At 47.7% G+C, this 17469-nt stretch overlaps 1 protein-coding gene across 1 annotated transcript in view; it reads left to right on the forward strand.

The window, feature by feature from the left end:
- Positions 1-1331: 1331 nt before the first annotated feature.
- CNPPD1 (cyclin Pas1/PHO80 domain containing 1) overlaps positions 1332-17469 on the forward strand; it is a 37927-nt gene continuing 21789 nt past the window's right edge. Inside the window, exons 1-2 of the mRNA XM_086954423.1 lie at positions 1332-1649; positions 12076-12178. Coding sequence (XP_086810549.1) covers positions 1566-1649; positions 12076-12178 — 187 coding nt within the window. The 5' untranslated portion in view covers positions 1332-1565. The remainder of the gene's footprint in view (positions 1650-12075; positions 12179-17469) is intronic.

The raw sequence follows: 17469 nt of genomic DNA on the forward strand, positions 1-17469 counted from the left end.
CAAACCTATCGTTGTTGACCGTGCAAAATCCCCTGGTGTCATGCTTGACAAAAGGCTCAATCTACTCTCCCACATCAACTCCATTGCAAAGAATGCACAATACCATCTGGGCTTTCCCTGGGGGATTCAACGTTTCTTTCCGGGACAAGACCTAAAACCCTGGTCCAATCTCTGGTTCTCTCTAGAATGGATTATTGCAATTCTCTTCTTGCTGGCCTCCCAAAATCCCACCTTTCCACCCTTAAATTTGTTCTCCATTCAGCGGTTTGCTTTATATTTGGGGTCAAACGAAGTGACCACATCAACACCCATTTTGTCCTCTCTTCGATGGCTTCCCATTGAGGCAAGAGCAATTTATAAGATGCCATTATCACCCACAAAGTCTTGCACACTTCCTCCCCTCAATACCTGGCAAATAAACTGAACATTTCTGGAGGCTCTAGACCGTCTCGTAATGCGGAAAAGTTACTGCTTGAGCCCCTCACCTTCAAGAGGGAAAGATCGATGGCTCAATCCTCTGGCAAAGCAGTGAGAATCTGGAACACACTTCCTCCATACCACCTCGGACCTTCAAAACTGACTTCAAATCTCTTCTCTTCCAAAGACTCTTCCAGAACTAATAAACCCCTCTTCAAGTCCCATATGGAAGTTCTTTCTTTTTTGTAAATCTGTAATCTATGCCTGGACAATCGTCATCCTAGTATGTTTTTGCTTTGTGTGTTTTTGAGTGACTGCCATCCATTGCTTTATTTGACCTCTACTTGTTTCTCGTTTGTTTTCTGTAACATGTAAATTTTGTAACACTCTCCATATGTAACGTACTTGGTTCTATTGTGAAGCGCTCTGACACCTTTGGGTAAAGTCTGCGCTATATAAAAATGCACTAAATAAATAAATAAATAAATCCGTGATTCCCTCAGTCTCACCACAAACCCTACTTTGTGGCCCCTGGGTAGATGTTGTGAGTCCTCTGCAACCACCCATCACAGGCCTCACTGGTCTGGTGACTGCTAATAAAACAGGCGCACGTGCCTGGGCCAGTTCCAGTACCACATACCACTGTGTTTGTGTCATTTTTTCCAAACATGTGAGTTCACTACTTTACACCAGGGAGCAAAGGAAAAATAAAGTTAATTCTTGCCCTTATAGGATGTCAGTTTGCTACAATCCAAACTTGACTCCATGGTTTATTATAGTCTGAATGTGTCCACAGAAGGGAACGAAGCGTCTCCAACCCGCCTGACTCCCGAGCGCCTGTGGCTGACTCTGAAGCAGCCAGGCCCGGCGCTTGTGATGCAGCGGGGGTGACGGGCCCGCCCTGGGAGGGGCGAGGGGAGGCACTGACCCGCCCCGGGACTGGAGGGCAGCCGAAGGGGAGGGACCGAGAGCCGCCGCCGTCTCCCTCCCGCCCCGGAGACACACGCAACAAACACATCCCGACGCGCGGCCCAAGCAGGCCCGGAACGGGGCTCGAGTAGCGCGAGAGGCCCACGAGAAGCGCGCGGAGCCGGGCTAGGAGCTACGCGAGGCCGGGGATCGAGCGCGGCCTAGAGGCCCCAGGGAGGATGGCCCGGCTGTGGCGCCCAGAACCGGGGGAGGGCGAGGGGGACCGCGGCTTCCAGCTGCCGGACGGCTTCAGAGACTTCCCGGTGAGTGACTCGCTGGGGAAGGGCAGCCTGGAGGTGAGGGGAGGGGAGAGCCCCGGGTGAGGACCGTCTCTAGGGGAGAAGGAGGTGAAGTGGCGGAAGGGAGCGCAGGCCTCTGACAGGACGCAGAGAGGCCGGGCGGTGGAGGGAGGGGAGGCGGGCTGGGGCCTGAGAGGGAAGAGGCCGGAGGACACCGAGGAGGGGGGAGGCGCAGCCGCACAGGGACCCCCTCGCCCCTCTTTGTGACATCTTTTGCTACTCCTAACTGTTAACCAGCAGAACTATGAGCGCTGGGCGAGATACTACAGCTTACGGTGAGAAAACTACAAGTCCCAGAATGCATTATGCTCTTTGCTAAGATACCAGACTGGTAAGTCGTTGGTAGATGCAAGGGGTTTGAAATAGGGGAAAGAGTGGCACGGGGAAGGGACAGACAGGGCGCTGAGACAGTAGTGAGCGGCGGTGGACAGCGGGCCGTTTTTTTGCAGTTCTATATAGCGCGAACTCCACCCGAAGGACTTTACAGAATGACACGTTCATTGTCACAGGTGGCTACCACTGCTGGTATTTTCAACAAGTGTTGTACGTCCTGGAAACTATAGTTTCATTTTCACAAGTATGAGCATAAGCTTAACGTAAATGTACAAACTGAAAAAGAGGACGTGCTCAGTGTCACAAAATGGATACACTTGGCAGCACATTGGTAAAAGAATAGGACTGGAAGGGAGTCCGAGGAAAGGAGAGGGTGACGCCTTGATCACAGTAATGTGACCTGAGGTAGGTCACAGAAGAAGGCAGATGCTATGGTGGTCTCAAGGGAGAGGAGGGGCTGGTAACCCTCCTTGACAACAGCTTGAAGTTCGTTTGACACAGTACAGAATAAAATGCCCTTGGCCAGGAAGCTGCTTTGAAAGAAGGTTCAGTAGAGACAGGCGTCTTTGGAGAGGGACACACATACAAGAGGCTGGAGAAATGAGGACGATTGGACATCTATGTCCCTCTATTAGTGAGAGAAGTGACTCAAGAGCAGCAGGTAGTTGTCAACTAACCCATACTTGGCAGGTGTCATCTTCTTTCTACTTCGGTTCAACCGCCTCACAACCATAGTGTAATGGGCTTTTCCAACCAATATTACCCTCCCAAAAAAGTGTAATTCTGCATTCAACTTAGTCAAGTCATAAAATTTGTATAGCGCACTACATACCCAGAGGGTTTCAAGGCGCTTAGGAAGGGGAGGAGGATTATTTGTCAAATATCCACGTTTTAAGCTGCTTTCTGAACGCTAGGTGGTTCTGGGTGAGGCGAAGGTAAGCGGGGAGTGAGTTCCATGTTTTAGCAGCCAGGTATGAAAAGGATCTGCCTCCCATGGTGGTCTTGTTGATGCGAGGTACAGTGGCGAGGGCTTGGCTAGAAGAACGTAGTTGGCGGGAGGGGGTGTAGAAGGACAGTCGAGAGTTGAGGCAATCTGGTCCGATGTCGTAGAGTGATTTGTGTGCGTGGGTAAGCAGTCGGAAAGTGATCCTCTTATTGACGGGTAGCCAGTGGAGGTCTTTAAGGTGACCAGAGATGTGTTCGTTGCGTGGGATGTCTAATATAAGCCTGGCTGAGGCGTTTTGGATTCGTTGGAGTTTCTTCTGGAGTTTTGCGGTAGTACCCGCGTAGAGGGTGTTTCCGTAGTCCAGTCGGCTCGTGACCAGAGCGTGGGTGACTGTTTTCCTTGTTTCGGAGGGGATCCAGCGAAATGTTTTTCTGAGCATGCGAAGAATGTTGAAGCAAGAAGAGGAAACGGCGCTGACTTGTCTGTTCATTGAGAGTGAAGAATCCAGGATGACGCCAAGGTTCCGTGCGTGGTCTGTCGGGATGGGTGCTTTTCCGAGGGCTTCCGGCCACCAGGAGTCGTCCCATGAAGAGGGGGATGTACCTAAGATGAGGACTTCTGTTTTGTCTGAGTTCAGTTTCAGACGGCTTTGTTTCATCCATTCGGCGACTTCTTTCATTCCTTCGTGTAGGTTAGTTTTGGCGGCGCTGGGGTCATTGGTGAGAGAAAGGATCAGTTGAGTGTCGTCCGCGTAAGAGATGATGTTGAGGTTGTGTTGGCGTGCGATGGCCGCGAGGGGGCTCATGTATACGTTGAAGAGGGTGGGACTGAGTGAGGATCCTTGAGGTACGCCGCAGATGACTTCAGAGGCCTCGGACTTGAATGGAGGAAGGCGGACTCTCTGGGTTCTTCCGGTGAGGAACGAGGTGATCCATTCAAGTGCTTTTCCTTGGATTCCGATGTTATTGAGGCGTTGTAGAAGGGTGCTGTGGCAGACTGTATCGAATGCTGCAGAGAGGTCGAGGAGGATGAGGGCGACTGTGTCTCCATTGTCCAGTAGAGTTCGAATGTTGTCTGTTGCTGCGATGAGGGCGGTCTCAGTGCTGTGTTTTGCTCGGAAGCCAGATTGTGAGGGGTCGAGGGATTTGTTGGCTTCGAGGAAGGCGGCGAGCTGGTTGTTGACGGCTTTCTCGATGACTTTGGCCGGGAATGGAAGAAGCGAGATGGGGCGGTAATTTTTGAGTTCGGTGGGGTCCGCTGTTGGTTTTTTCAGAAGGGCAGTGAGTTCAGCGTGTTTCCAGTCTTCTGGGAATGTAGCGGAGTTGAAGGAGCAGTTGATGACGTCTCGGAGGTGTGGTGCTATGACGGAGTCTGCTTTGTTGAAGATGTGGTGAGGGCATGGGTCTGTGGGGGATCCTGAGTGGATGGAATTCATCAGGCGGATGGTGTCCTCAGTGGAGATTGGGTTCCAGGCGTTAAGGGTGTTCACGGGGGGAAGATGGTCAGCAGATGGTAGGGTGGGTTGGTTTCCGGGTTGGTTGTCAAAGCTGTTGTGGATGTCTGCAATCTTGTTGTGGAAAAAAGAGGCTAGGGAGTCGCAGAGGGTTTGAGAGGGGGTGATGTCGTTGGAGTTGGCCGAGGGATTGGAAAATTCCTTGACGATGTTGAAAAGTTCCTTGCTGTTGTGGGCGTTGTTGTCAAGTCGATCCTTGAATGCTGTTTTCTTGGCTTTTCGGATCAGTTGGTGGTGAGTGCGGGTGGCGCTTTTGAAGGCGTCCTTGGTGCTGGTGGTTGGGTCTTTTTTCCAGGCCTTTTCAAGGGAGCGGCAGAGTTTCTTGGACTTCTTGAGATCATCGTTGAACCATGAGGCTTTCTTGCTGCCAGGTTTGCTTTGACGTTTTTTCAGTGGTGCTAATGTGTCGGCGGTGTTGGATAACCATAGGGTGAGGTTGGCGGCGGCTTCGTTGGCGTTAGAAGAGAGGGCTGGTGAGTTTCGAAGGAGCAATGCGGAGATTTGGTCCGTGGTGATTTTGTTCCAGTTTCTTTGCAGGGTAGGTTGGGAGTGGTTGATGGGTTTCGGCTTGTTGTAGGTGTAGTGAACGCAGCTGTGGTCGGTCCAGAGGAGATCCGTAGTGTGGCTGAAGGAGACATGGTTGCTGGATGTGAAGATGGGGTCGAGTGTGTGACCTGCGATGTGGGTGGGGGAAGTGACTAGTTGTTTAAGTCCGAGGTTGGCGAGGTTGTCCACGAGGGTGGCGGTGTTGTGGTCGTTTATCTTTTCAAGCTGAAAGTTGAGGTCTCCCAGAAGAATATAGTCTTTGGAGGGGAGCGCGTGTGGAGAGATGAAGTCTGTGATGTCTTCACTGAATTTTGCACGGGGTCCTGGTGGTCTGTAGAGGAGAGTGCCTCTGAGTGTTGTTTTGGGGTCGACAGTTGTCACAGCATACAGTGACTTCGAAGTCTAATTGAGTGTCCAGTCTGATACTGTGGACCGGATATGTATGTACACGCAGGATCTCTACTGACCTGCTGTAGGAGCTGTGATATTTCACGGCCTTTAAACAGTATGTGCTTAGTTTTGTTGCTGGATAAACCAGCGTGGCCCTGTAGTTGTACTACTCAAGATCACACAGATGTTTGTTTGGAATTTGACCTTTCCACTGTCCCTGCCGGCTTTAATTCGAATGAACCTGTTCCTGCGGAACCCACAAACTTGTCCTGAAATATGGCAATTCAGTGATTTCCCCCTAAGTATAGCTGTGGGCCCCTCAGACATGTCTTGTAGTTATTTGACTTTTCCCTGTAACATGTCGCCTGTCAGCCACCCATGAAGGTTCTTAGTTTAATGCTCGCCGTTTTGTACACCAGAAAGGTCCTTAAGTTTAGTTATTCAGAACCCCTCTCCTGATGTATCTTCTGTGGTCCCCACATATGTTATGTTAATATAACTTATTAAGTGTACAAATACCCGGAGGAGTCTTGGCGCTAAACCTGAACGTAAGCCCAGAGGATTGAGAAAAAAAACGAATTTATAAATAAATAGCCATGTCTAAAGGCCTTTTCTAAATGAGGCAAGAGAGTTGGCAGCTCTAAGGTCCATAGGAAGCATGTTCCATAGTTTTGCCGTACCATGGCCTAAGCTTTAAGCCTCACAAACTCTAGGTTCGAATCCTGGCACTAGTACACTGTAATTCTGCCAGGCTGGTACCAGGAGAAGATGCTTTTCAGGAATACCTATAGTTTATTCAGTCATCCTCTTTGCCATTTTGCTTGTGGGCGCTTCGTCCCCCAGATAGGCCAATGCATTAGATTATTCAGTGACCACAACCTACTTTGTTTAAGTAATTCCATCTCCTCACATGAATTGCATGTGGGCACCACAGATGTGCCTTTAAGTTAGGTTTGATCCCCTCTGATGTATTACTTGTTGTCCAAATCAATGTGCTCCTGATATCAGCTGTTCCGTGATTTCCCCTGTTAAGTATTACCTGTGGGTCTCAAAGATGTATCCTTAAGGTAGGTCTGAACCCCTGCGATGAGTCGTTTGTGGGTCCCACCGACATAACCCGACATCAGTTTTATTCAATGATATGTGGGCCTCACAGAAATGCCTTTAAGTTAATTAATCCACCCCTTGTGGACCCCACATGCATGCCATGAAGTTTTGTCAGGCAGTGATTTACACTGATATTTTTTGTATGTGGGCTCCACAAGCAACTAGCGAAATAAGGTTATTTGATCAGTCCTGCTGATGTATCGCTGAAGTTAATTTATTCTATGACCTCATGAAATGATGTTAGAATGTCATTTCATGTGTTCTCCTCACAACCCCCCATCGTTGAAGCCATTATTTCAGTCTTTACTTGACAACTACTCATGTTTTTTTTTTTGCTGTGACTTTTACTTTGTTGTATTCTTAATTTTCCCCCATGTTACCTACATTCTCCGTCCCTCTGGATCGAGTGCATGTTGGTGTAAGAATGGCTGGCACTCTGATCCACGTTTATCCAAAAGGCAAAGCCACCCCGGCCTCACGCCCCCCATTTCCTCACCTGAGGTTGGTGATGTCCTGGTACAAAGACAACACGCATCATCGAGCTAGACAATAAGAGGTACCGAGGAACAGAAGAATTGGGTTTATTAAATGCCTTCGAGGGTAGGAAGATGAAAGACCGCCCTCCCATGCTGAGCTTGGGAATATGGAGAATGCCAGAGAGGAAGAGTTTGAGGAAGCTAGCATAGAACCAAGTTTTGAGCACAGCTGTATGGTGCCTAGACTATAAACTTCTGTTGGCTGACAGTGAGAGCCTTGAAAATGCAAAGCTTTTCCATGCAAAGCTGACAGATGCATTAAGCCCCTGGAAACATGCGAGTGGCAGAGTAATTTTAGAAAAAGTTGTTTGGCAGAATTCTGAACTAGGTATTTGGAAAGGCGAAATTACTAAAAACTAGCAAGATCTTGCCTGAGTAACATGGCAGCCTGAGCTGTTGTCTTGTATTAGTGATTTGGAAAGGGATAATCTTCCTAATCACTCTTATTGCTTTTTAAAAAGCAGCTGTTACGAAGTGTGTTAATCTGGGCAGTAAAGGATAGTGGAGAGTTAACATAGACTTCATGTATTGGCTGAATGAGTATGAATAGACAGGAATCCATCTCAAAGCGCCACCAGTCTGGGGCTCTTATATCAGAGAAGATACACCAAACACTATTCTGACAGTTGTGCCATATTAAACTCTTATGGGTGGCAATCCCTCCAGCTGCCCACCTTGAGATGGTAGGTGCAGAAGGTGGAGTGACCATGTGTGCGAGCCTGATCAAGCTGCGTGTCATTTGCCAGAATAGGCAAAAGTCTGGCTAGTTGAGATTCATCTGCTTTGAAGATAGTTGAGCTGTGATAGGACCCTTGGGAAAACCTATGAGGGAGAGTAAGAAAACTAGATTGATACTCAACAGCCTGAGTCTAGCCCAAAAGAAAGTTTCAGGCGTTGGTAAACCTTTACTTGGATGCCACAGTCTGCTAAATGATCAAGCAAGGTGCAGTGGTTCGCAGCACAGCATTGAGCATGGACATCAAGTTGAGGTGGACCACGGCTGTCTGAAATATGGCTTGGGGAACGGTCTGGGCCTTATGTATTCGAGTAAGGTTAGCTAAGATAAGTTTTGTCCCTTAGCAAGCTTTGCAACGGTCTCATTGTGGAATGTCATGCATAAGCACACCGCAAACATCAGGTGACACATCATTACACCAAGGATCTGGCAACCTTCCACAAGCCCCAGTGCCAACAGGATGCCAGGTGTTTTGGCAGAGTGAGAACAAGTCAGCCTAATCTGTATTTAAGGTGATGACTCATCTATTGCCAATTACCCCTTTGTTTGTTCAAGTGCACAAGGAGGTAATAAGGTTTTACATCCTAGTGTTGTTAATGTCCATCAGGACATGCATTTGTACCAGATAATGAATAGTATCTTCTGCAGCAGAAATACTACACAAGTTCCTCTCTTTAGTGGTTCTCCCTGTCGATGTTCAAACTCCATACACAGTAGTCGTTTGTTTACACTTCTAATTTTATAAAAGTATCGCAGAATGAAGCCAGACAGACGCCTCAATAGTTATTATATGCTTTTGTCTGTGGGTGGGAGTATAGTGATTTGTGACCGATAGAGGATAAATATATATTTTTTGTATGGCCTAGGAAACAGTTGTTGAGGGTTCAATGTGCGTCTGTTTCTGGGTAGATAGATACCATGGGTCGCATTTTCTGAGTGGTTTTATTTTTTATTTCTTTATACAGCACCAACATATTTGAGAAGTAACCATGCTTATAATTCCGGTTTTTTATATCCAGGAATTATTGTATATCTGTTTCTATTGATATTTTCTATATTAGGATTATAAATACTTTGTGTAGTGTGCCACTGACCAATAAATTAGCTTATTTAAATGTCCTTTGTTGTGTAAAGTGTTTTATTGAGAGTACAGTGGTTCATGCCCCTGTATTCTCATTTGGTTCCTAGTGCCCTTTTGGAGTGAATATTTGCAAACGTCATGGTTGGTCATGTATTTTTGAAGTGCATAAGGGTTTAGAGTTGTGCTCCAGACAAAGTACCGCAAACCTGATTAGTTTTCTGAACAGAAAGGGGTATTCTGCTATTAGAGCCTTTTAAGCTGCCAACCTCCGCTTTGGAGTACAGATTGGTAGTAGGTGCTGAGGTACTGTTGAAGGAAGAGTGGTCCAGTAGTGTGGTAGCTCGGTATGTGATACACAATTTCCTTAAATATGGTGTCTAACCCCCAGTTCAAGGAGTTGGTGGCTGGTGAAATGTGCCTCAAGACTAATTTTGGGGCGCTATCTAGTCTGTGTTCTTTGAAGGTTGCGAATTTGAAAGAATGTGACATGTAATAATCTATTGGCCAAGTCGAGTGGCAAAGTTACAAAAGCAGTTTCAATTCATATTTTCTGTGAGGTACCTTGTTAAGGGTAAATGTGGGGCAGGTATCTTACAGCATAGAAGCTTTGTTTGGAATCTTGGTTTACTTGTGATAGGAGAGTGATTGGAGTAATGATCACGCTTCAGGTACTTGAATCAAGTGACTCGGTGGTAAGTCTAACTCTTGTCAAGGGCAGGAAGTAGTCCACTTGGCCCAAACAAGTATTTCGGTCTTTTGGAGGTGTTCAGTTTAATGTGGTTAGAATCCAGTGGTCAACTGCTTTGAACACATCATTGGAGACTCTATGGGATTTCTAGCTTCAGCATGATTTGTGCGTCATCAGCATAGTTGTAGCAGCTGAGTTTTGAAGGAGGAGCTGCAGCTAGATGGAGAGAAGAGTGACAATGATTGAGCCTTGAGGGACACGTTAAATGGAGGTAAATTGTTCAGAGAAGAAGGAAGAAGTAATATAATGTGGGATCACAGGAAGCAAGCCATTTAACGGCAGTACCGGGGTTTACCTGTGACATTAAGTCTTTGAAGCAATGTATGTTCACGGCCAGTGTCTAAGACCATGGATAGATGAAGTTGTTAAAGAATTGAAAAGTGTGGTTTATTAACGCCGTAGTGTCCTGTCACTTGGATCAACAAAGAGCCTTAATTTCAGATCCATCTGAAATGGGTGAGGAGTTAGTTCCGCAGTATGGCTGAGCTACGAGAGAGGACACACTCTGGGATCTGAAGTGTTTGATCTGGGGATGTCAGCCAGTACAGAAGACGAACAAAGATTGCAAGGGGGCAGTGTATGTGAAACTTTGCCTACGATAAATGGGTGCAGGTCCAAAAGCTGGTCTGTGCTTCAAGGGTAGGAATTTGGGTGCTTTTTTGACATTCAGCCAGTTCAGTTTCCTAAAGTGGGACATGATTTGGGTGTTCAAGGACCAAGATTCAGTTAGAGTGCTGCCTCCTTTTTAGATGAATTGAAGTCGATGTGCAAGGCAGTCGGCTAACACAAAATAAAGTTTACGTAGTCTAGTCTGTACAAAATAAGTACAATTAAGGAAAGTTCTAGTGGCAAATCATTTGCTCTAAATTGTGTCAAATAACTAAGAATGTAATAATTCTGAAGTGATGTAGAATGTTAATACCGATCTGAAAGCTAAAATGCTCATGATTGTAGGAAATTTAGCACAGTTTCATCTACAGGTCAATGATACAAACTGTGTGACATCTTTTAGGAAAATAATTTTCTCTTTCATAATCTTGAATGAAAAATGTTGGGGTCAGCTGTGCAACCTGACGTTTGAAATACACATGTGCCTGCTGTAGAACTTAGCATGCATGTCACTAGCTTGATTTACGTGGAACAGCTCAATCTTTATCATTCCAAGCTTGATGAACAGTACCATTGAGCTGGGTAATAACACCTGTGTTTTTATAACCCAGTGTAAATCCAGGATGGGCCAGCAGTTGGTGCCATGAAAAATACTCTGTTTACAGCCATGCCTAGGCAGGTGAGATCCACCACCACTAGTGCCTTCTGCTCAGTGTGAATCATTGGTGTTTGAGAAACCTTTCTGCAAGCCCACTGCTATTGCCTTTAAATGGTTTCTGCGAGAGCTCACTGGACCAGCTCTTCTCATGAGGCTGGATAGAAGGTGCCGGGAGGTATGGCTGGAGGTAGTCGGAGAAAGCTGACTTTCATTGTTTAGAATATCACCGGTAGATCTTGGTTTTCAGGTGCTTCTGGATTCTGGTAGGTGCCTGTTTGACTGCCATTGGAGAACTTTGTGTCCATCATCCCGTGTTGTCCTGGCAGCCATAGGAATTTCAGATGTTATGGGATATACACAGTAGGGCGCTCTCTCAGGAACTGTGCAGAACGACATTTTGAGTAGAAAGAGGGTCAGTCTCACTCATACTCTATTTCATCTCCACCAACACAGTTTCCATCACAGTTCTTCCACTTCCTGTGCCATATCTCTAAAAGTATCCCTTCCTCCTATCAAGCTGTCGTTCCTTTGTGATATCCATGGCACTACAGTCTCCTGCACCTACCAGCATTCCCTTCTTAGCCCCATCATACCTACGCCTGCACTGCATCTAATGCTTTATCCCCCAACCTGTGTGGTTTCCAGCTTCTCCTCTCTTGGCACTCACCCTTCACCCCTCTAAGACTAAACCTTCAGTCGTCTCCATCATTCCTTACTTGGTCCCATGAGTTTCCCACCCAGCCATTACAAATAATCCCACTCCAGCTGGCTTTTCATGTATGATCACAACGCCGTTATTGGAGGCGCACTCTCTGGCACACAGGCATGGACCTCTCACAAAATAAGCATGCAGTTAAGCAGCAGAAGGCCTTTCATAATACAGTTCAGCTGTGCCGACTCGTGTCCGCATCTTTGGTCATAGGGCAGTCATGGATGTACATTCAATCAATCAATCAATCAAGAATTTGTAGAGCGCACTACTTACCCGTGAGGGTCACAAGGCGCTGGGAGGAAAAAAAATTGGCTTACTCACCTTACTGATGAACCGGCCTGGGGCAGTTGTTCCAGTCATCAATCATGAGTATCGTGTGCGTGCCAGCCACTGGTGTGCAAGACTACACCATTGTTTATGGAAGTGTATGAGTGAGGGCTGAGTCTAACAACTTTCTTGTCTGTTGTCTCCTTAGTTTCTGCCAGGACACCCCCAGCTGAGTGAGCGGGTGCGCAAGCGCTTGTACTATGGCTGGGACAAGGACTGTAGCCTGGACTACCTCTCGAGCCCAGTGGCAGGTGAGTCTTCGAGGTCATTAAAAGATGTTACTGGGGGCACCAGAAAATACTCTGCTTGCACTTGATTGGAAATATTGTGGCTTCAGTGGTAGAGTGGCTGGCAGGGCAGCTTGGAGATTCCTTCAAGCGGCCTCTAACGGGCCACAAGGCTGGTGAGATGACTCCCCTTAGGCCTGGGATGGCCTTACAGAGGTACTGGGAGCCTTCCTGAAAAATTCTTTGATTCCTATGTCTGTTCAGTTTGAGAGGCCAGATTGAGTTAACTGTTTTGCTTGAGGTTTCCTTGAAAGAGTGTGGACTTTATGAGCACTGATCCAGGAATGTATTCCTCGCCTGACTGGCTCAAGGGCAGTACCTTGAAATCAGATCACACCTGAAGTGTGAAGTACTTCCGTTGAAGGTGTTGCTTCCTAGCCACATAACAAGTCTCTGCGAGTCAGCTGAGGTGTGTCGTCACGTGTCCCTTCTGCTTTGCGTCACCATTGTCCCGCAGCGTTCTTGCAGGTGACTCACCGGTTGCGTCAGGGGAGTTCTTCACGTGGTGTGGCCTGGCCACCTCTCTACATTTCTTGGTGTCTAGCACAGCCAGAGCATCTGAGTAGCACATGTTATGTTATGTTATGTTATGCACTTTTGTATTGCGCACAGCTGCCCCAGCTAAGGGGCGTCCTGGCGCATGGCAGGCAAAGTGCAACAGATAGCAGAAACACAACACAGATAAAAGAATTATTTAAAAAGAAACGTTTTCAAAGCTTTGCGAAAGGCCAAGAGGTCAGTCAGTAGCCGCAAGTCCACTGGGAGGGAACTCCAGAGTTCAGCCGCTCTCACCCGGAAAGAGCGACCACCAGCCCGACACAACCTGTATCGGGGGACCACCGCAAGTGCTTGGCTACCCGATCTCAAAGCGCGGGAAGGAACATACCACGACAGGAGGTCAGCAAGAATTGGCGGACCTACTCCCCTCAAGATCTTAAACGCCAAGCACAGCACCTTGAACTGGATGCGAGATTTAACGGGGAGCCAATGCAAGGATCTCAAGACTCCTGAGACAGAGCTCCTTCGGGGTAAGCCAACAATGGCTCTAGCCGCGGCATTCTGCACTCGTTGGAGGCGGGTAGTCTCCGCCACATTGGTCCCTACCAAAAGCGAGCTGGCATAGTCCAGGCGAGATAATACCGTGGCCTGGACTATCAGCTGCCTGGTGCCACGGTCAAAGAACTTAAGAATGGGCCTCAGCGACCGTAAGATGCCAAAACAGCCGGCCGCGATTTTCTTCGAGTGGCCCTCGTAGCTGAGAGCGGGATCCATCCACACTCCCAGATTCCGAAGTTCAGTGACCGGGAGAGGGGCCGGCCCCAGTTCAATGGGCCACCACTTGTCCCCCCACAGTTCCGCTCTCCTGCCAACGATCATGATCTCAGTTTTCTTCGCGTTGAGCTGGAGACAGTTGTTCTTCATCCAGCTTGCCACCGCCCTAAGTCCACTCTGAAACCTGGGGGCGTCCCGGTCCGCATCCCCGCTGATAGTTACCGCTAGCTGAGTGTCGTCAGCATACGAGACCATAGTCATGTCCCATTGCTTGACGATCTCAGCCAGCGGTCTCACATACAGATTGAAGAGCGTGGGACTCAGCGAGGAGCCTTGCGGGACCCCCTGTCTCAGAGGAAGGAATTGGGACTGGTACGGTGGCAACGCAACGCTAAAGAAACGATCGTTCAGGAAGGAGCGAAACCACTGGAGGGCAGAGCCACCCAGCCCGACCTCCTCCAGGCGATGCAACAGGATAGGATGGGACACGGTGTCGAACGCGGCGCTCAGATCTAGTAAAATGAGCGCCGCTGTCTGCCCCACATCCATCACTGTGCGTAGGTGTTCAGCCATGGAGAGAAGGGCAGACTCCGTGCTGTGACCAGCACGGAAGCCATTTTGGGTGGGATCCAAGATGTTAAACTGGATGAGGTGGGCCGAGAGAACTTTGTTGACATGGGCCTCCATTACTTTGGTAGGCCAGGGAAGCAAAGAGATAGGCCGATAATTTTCAGGCTTGTCTGGGTCCAGTGAAGGTTTCTTTAGAATGGGGGAAACCATCGCCCGCTTCCAGCTACGGGGGACCGTGCCAGACTCCAACGAGATGTTAATCAGGGAGTGTACCACGGTCCGACCCACGAACGACTCATCTCTAAAGAGAGCCGAACTAAGAGGGTCGGCGGGGGACCCAGATTTCACCTGCTTTGCCAAGATGTTAAACCCTTCCGATGTCAACAGGGGAAGCGAGTGCAGAGCCGAGTCTCCACAGATGGAAATCGGAGACTCGACTGGAGGTCCTGTAGATGGAAAGGTCATATAGATGTTTTGGACCTTTTCCTGAAAGAACGCCGCAAGAGCCTCACAGTGAGCAGTGGAACTTGTCGTCGGACCATCGGGGCGCTTAGCTAGAAGAACATATTACAGCAGTGGCCACATGCTTTTTACTGATGTTATTGCAGTAAAGGAAACATTGGCATTTGATGGGCGGCAATTGCAGCACTTGAGACATAGCCACACTGGTTATATTCTGGGCCAATGCCATTTGATTTGTGCCTGTCAGCGTGTGCCCACCCCACCCGCTACCCCACCCTCCCCATTTAATAGTACTGTACCCTGAACTGAAACCTGCATCTCCTGGACAAAGCCTGACAAACTAGTATGTCTGCAAAAATATTTAATTTCAATTATTTCATTAGTTTGTAGTAGGCTTTGATGCTGGGTCATTCTGTTCAAGCGGAACAAATCCAAGGTGCTCACACCCTTACATCCTGAATGTATGGAGAACTGATGGGCCCAGCCAGATCTCCCACTTCACTCCATACTCTGCTCTGGTCTCCAGCTTTGACATAGTTTGCTCAGTGCTGGGTCACTTCTGTGTCTCTTTCAGGCCTGTTTACAAATTATGTATTACTGGTTTGGAGTCGTCTTCCTCCACCACTGCTGGGAATCTTCTAACTGTAGTTGCAAAATCCTCAAACCTGTTTTCTTCTGTAGTGCCAGATAACTTTGCCTCAGAGGCATCCCCAATGTAAAACAGATCCTTTAATAATTGTATCGTTCCTGCTCCTCCGGCGCACATGTTACGTTATTCTCAGCCAGTGTGCATTTTTAAAGCATACGTTCTCGTTTGCATTGTGTTTTTTCTTGTCTATTTTGATAATCCTTGAAACGAAGCCTTATGAACAGGGCCAGATACTCTGGATGATTCCTCTGGAAATAGATCCAGTACACCAGACTGCCTCAACAAAGCTAGAGTAGGTGTCCAGATGGGCCTTCAGAGCTTGACCCCGTAACCCACGCGAGTCCCCTAAAGCTGGACACAGTATTACAGAAAACGTCACCAGAGAAATTCCATTTCTTAACTATTTTGCGCTTGCAGAAAGGATACCCCAGAAACCCTGTTGTGCAACCTCATTTGCAGCTCCTCCTAGTTTGTTCCACTAGGGTCCACCCTCAGGACGTCTGTTCCACTCGACCTTGGGCTTGAAGACCACTACTGAGATTCCATTGAGGCTTGAACACACGCTTATTAACAATGCCCTGTAGCCTGCATTTGCCCTAAAGATCCAGGAACCAACTCTTTTGGTGTGGCTCTGTCTTTACTTGAAACATTCTGAGCTGGTTGTGATGGGGCATGAACAGAATATAAAAACTGGCTGAGATCGTTTGTACTTCTTTGCTCTCTGTCCATAGTGACTTTTCTTCTATAGTGCTAACAACTGAGAATGAAACTCTAGGTGCACCCAGTCTTGGGCAGGTAACAGATTTGAGGGATCAAGCAGCACTTTTGGTGCTGCTTGATCTTTCCGCGGCGTTCGATATGGTCTCCCATCAGATCTTATTTGGAGAGACTGGACATTATAGGTGTCGGAGGTCTGGCCTTACAATGGCTCACTAGCTTCTTGACAGACAGGACACAGACTGTCACTATGGGCACATTTAAGTCAACCACGACTAAGGTTAACAAGGGGGTCCCCCAGGGCTCCTGCCTCAGCCCGACCCTTTTTAATATTTGTTTCCCCCCTAGCCCGACTGATGAGAGAACTCGGTTTTACCCCGATCTCGTATGCAGATGATACTCGGGTTCCTCCTGACCTTTGACAAAAACAATCCGCACATCCAACAGATATTTTCGGAAGGCATGAAAGCGATCGCCGTTTGGATGCAGTCCAACTTCCTGCAACTAAATGCAGGTAAGTCGGAGATAATGTTGTTCGGAGGAGCTGACATCTGCTGGACTGCTCCCACTCCCAAGGAGGCGGTCAAAAATCTGGGAGTCAGAATAGATCGTAAACTGACTTTGGAGACACACGCCAACACCACGGCGGGGTCCTGCTATTACATTCTAGGTCACCTGCGCAGGATATTCCCACTCTTGCCTATTTCTACTAAGAAAACACTGATGCAGGCCTTGGTACTTAGTAGGTTTGACTAGTGTAATGCCCTTTTGTTTTCAGCTAATTCGGCAGCCATAAAGAAATTACAGGTTGTCCAGAATGCCGCCTCACGGTCGACGCTCCGGCCAGAACACCCTCTGCTCCTATCTTAAATCGACTACATTGGCTCCCTTTTATCAAAAGAATTAAGTTCAAAATAGGGTGCATCATTCACAAAGCTCTTAAAAGGCAAGGGCCTATGTACCTGACCCGCAAATTGACCCCCTATTGTCCCACGCGCTTACTCGGATCTAGTTCTGATCTGCAGATCACAACTCCCAGGATCAAAAAAGAGCGCAGTGGAGCCAAGGCCTTCTCTTTCCAGGCCCGATGTTTTGGCATAACCTGCCGATACATTTAAGGGCCTGCCCAAATCTGACCCATTTTAGAAAAATGCTAAAAACGTATCTCTTTTAATCACATTCAGGTCCTGTTACAATGTTCAGTCCAAGCGCCGAAATACCCTCATGGGTGATTCAGCTCTATATAAACCAATAAACATAAACAGGGTGCGAAAGTTTGTTTAGCATCACACAGTTCGGTTGGTAACTATTCAAGCCCAGGTTTTCCTGTTCCACTGTTAGCATCATAGGCAATGGACCACATACTCCTCTACCTCCCCATACTGGGTTGTTTATCAAATTATAGTGACCTGATTGGACTAGGGTATAGGCTCCTATCGTGCTGTTTGTGTGCACACCTCGAAATGCCTGACTGCAGGTTGTGAATACTCCCATAGTTCAAGTGTTGCTTTTTTCTCTATAAGCACATTTTTTCCCTCCTCCATATGTAATCTGTGTTTTTTTTATTTTTTATTAAATGTCTTGC

The sequence above is a fragment of the Lissotriton vulgaris genome, chromosome 2_1 (genome assembly GCF_964263255.1).
Source record: "Lissotriton vulgaris chromosome 2_1, aLisVul1.2, whole genome shotgun sequence".
NCBI classification, from domain to species: Eukaryota; Metazoa; Chordata; class Amphibia; order Caudata; family Salamandridae; genus Lissotriton; species Lissotriton vulgaris.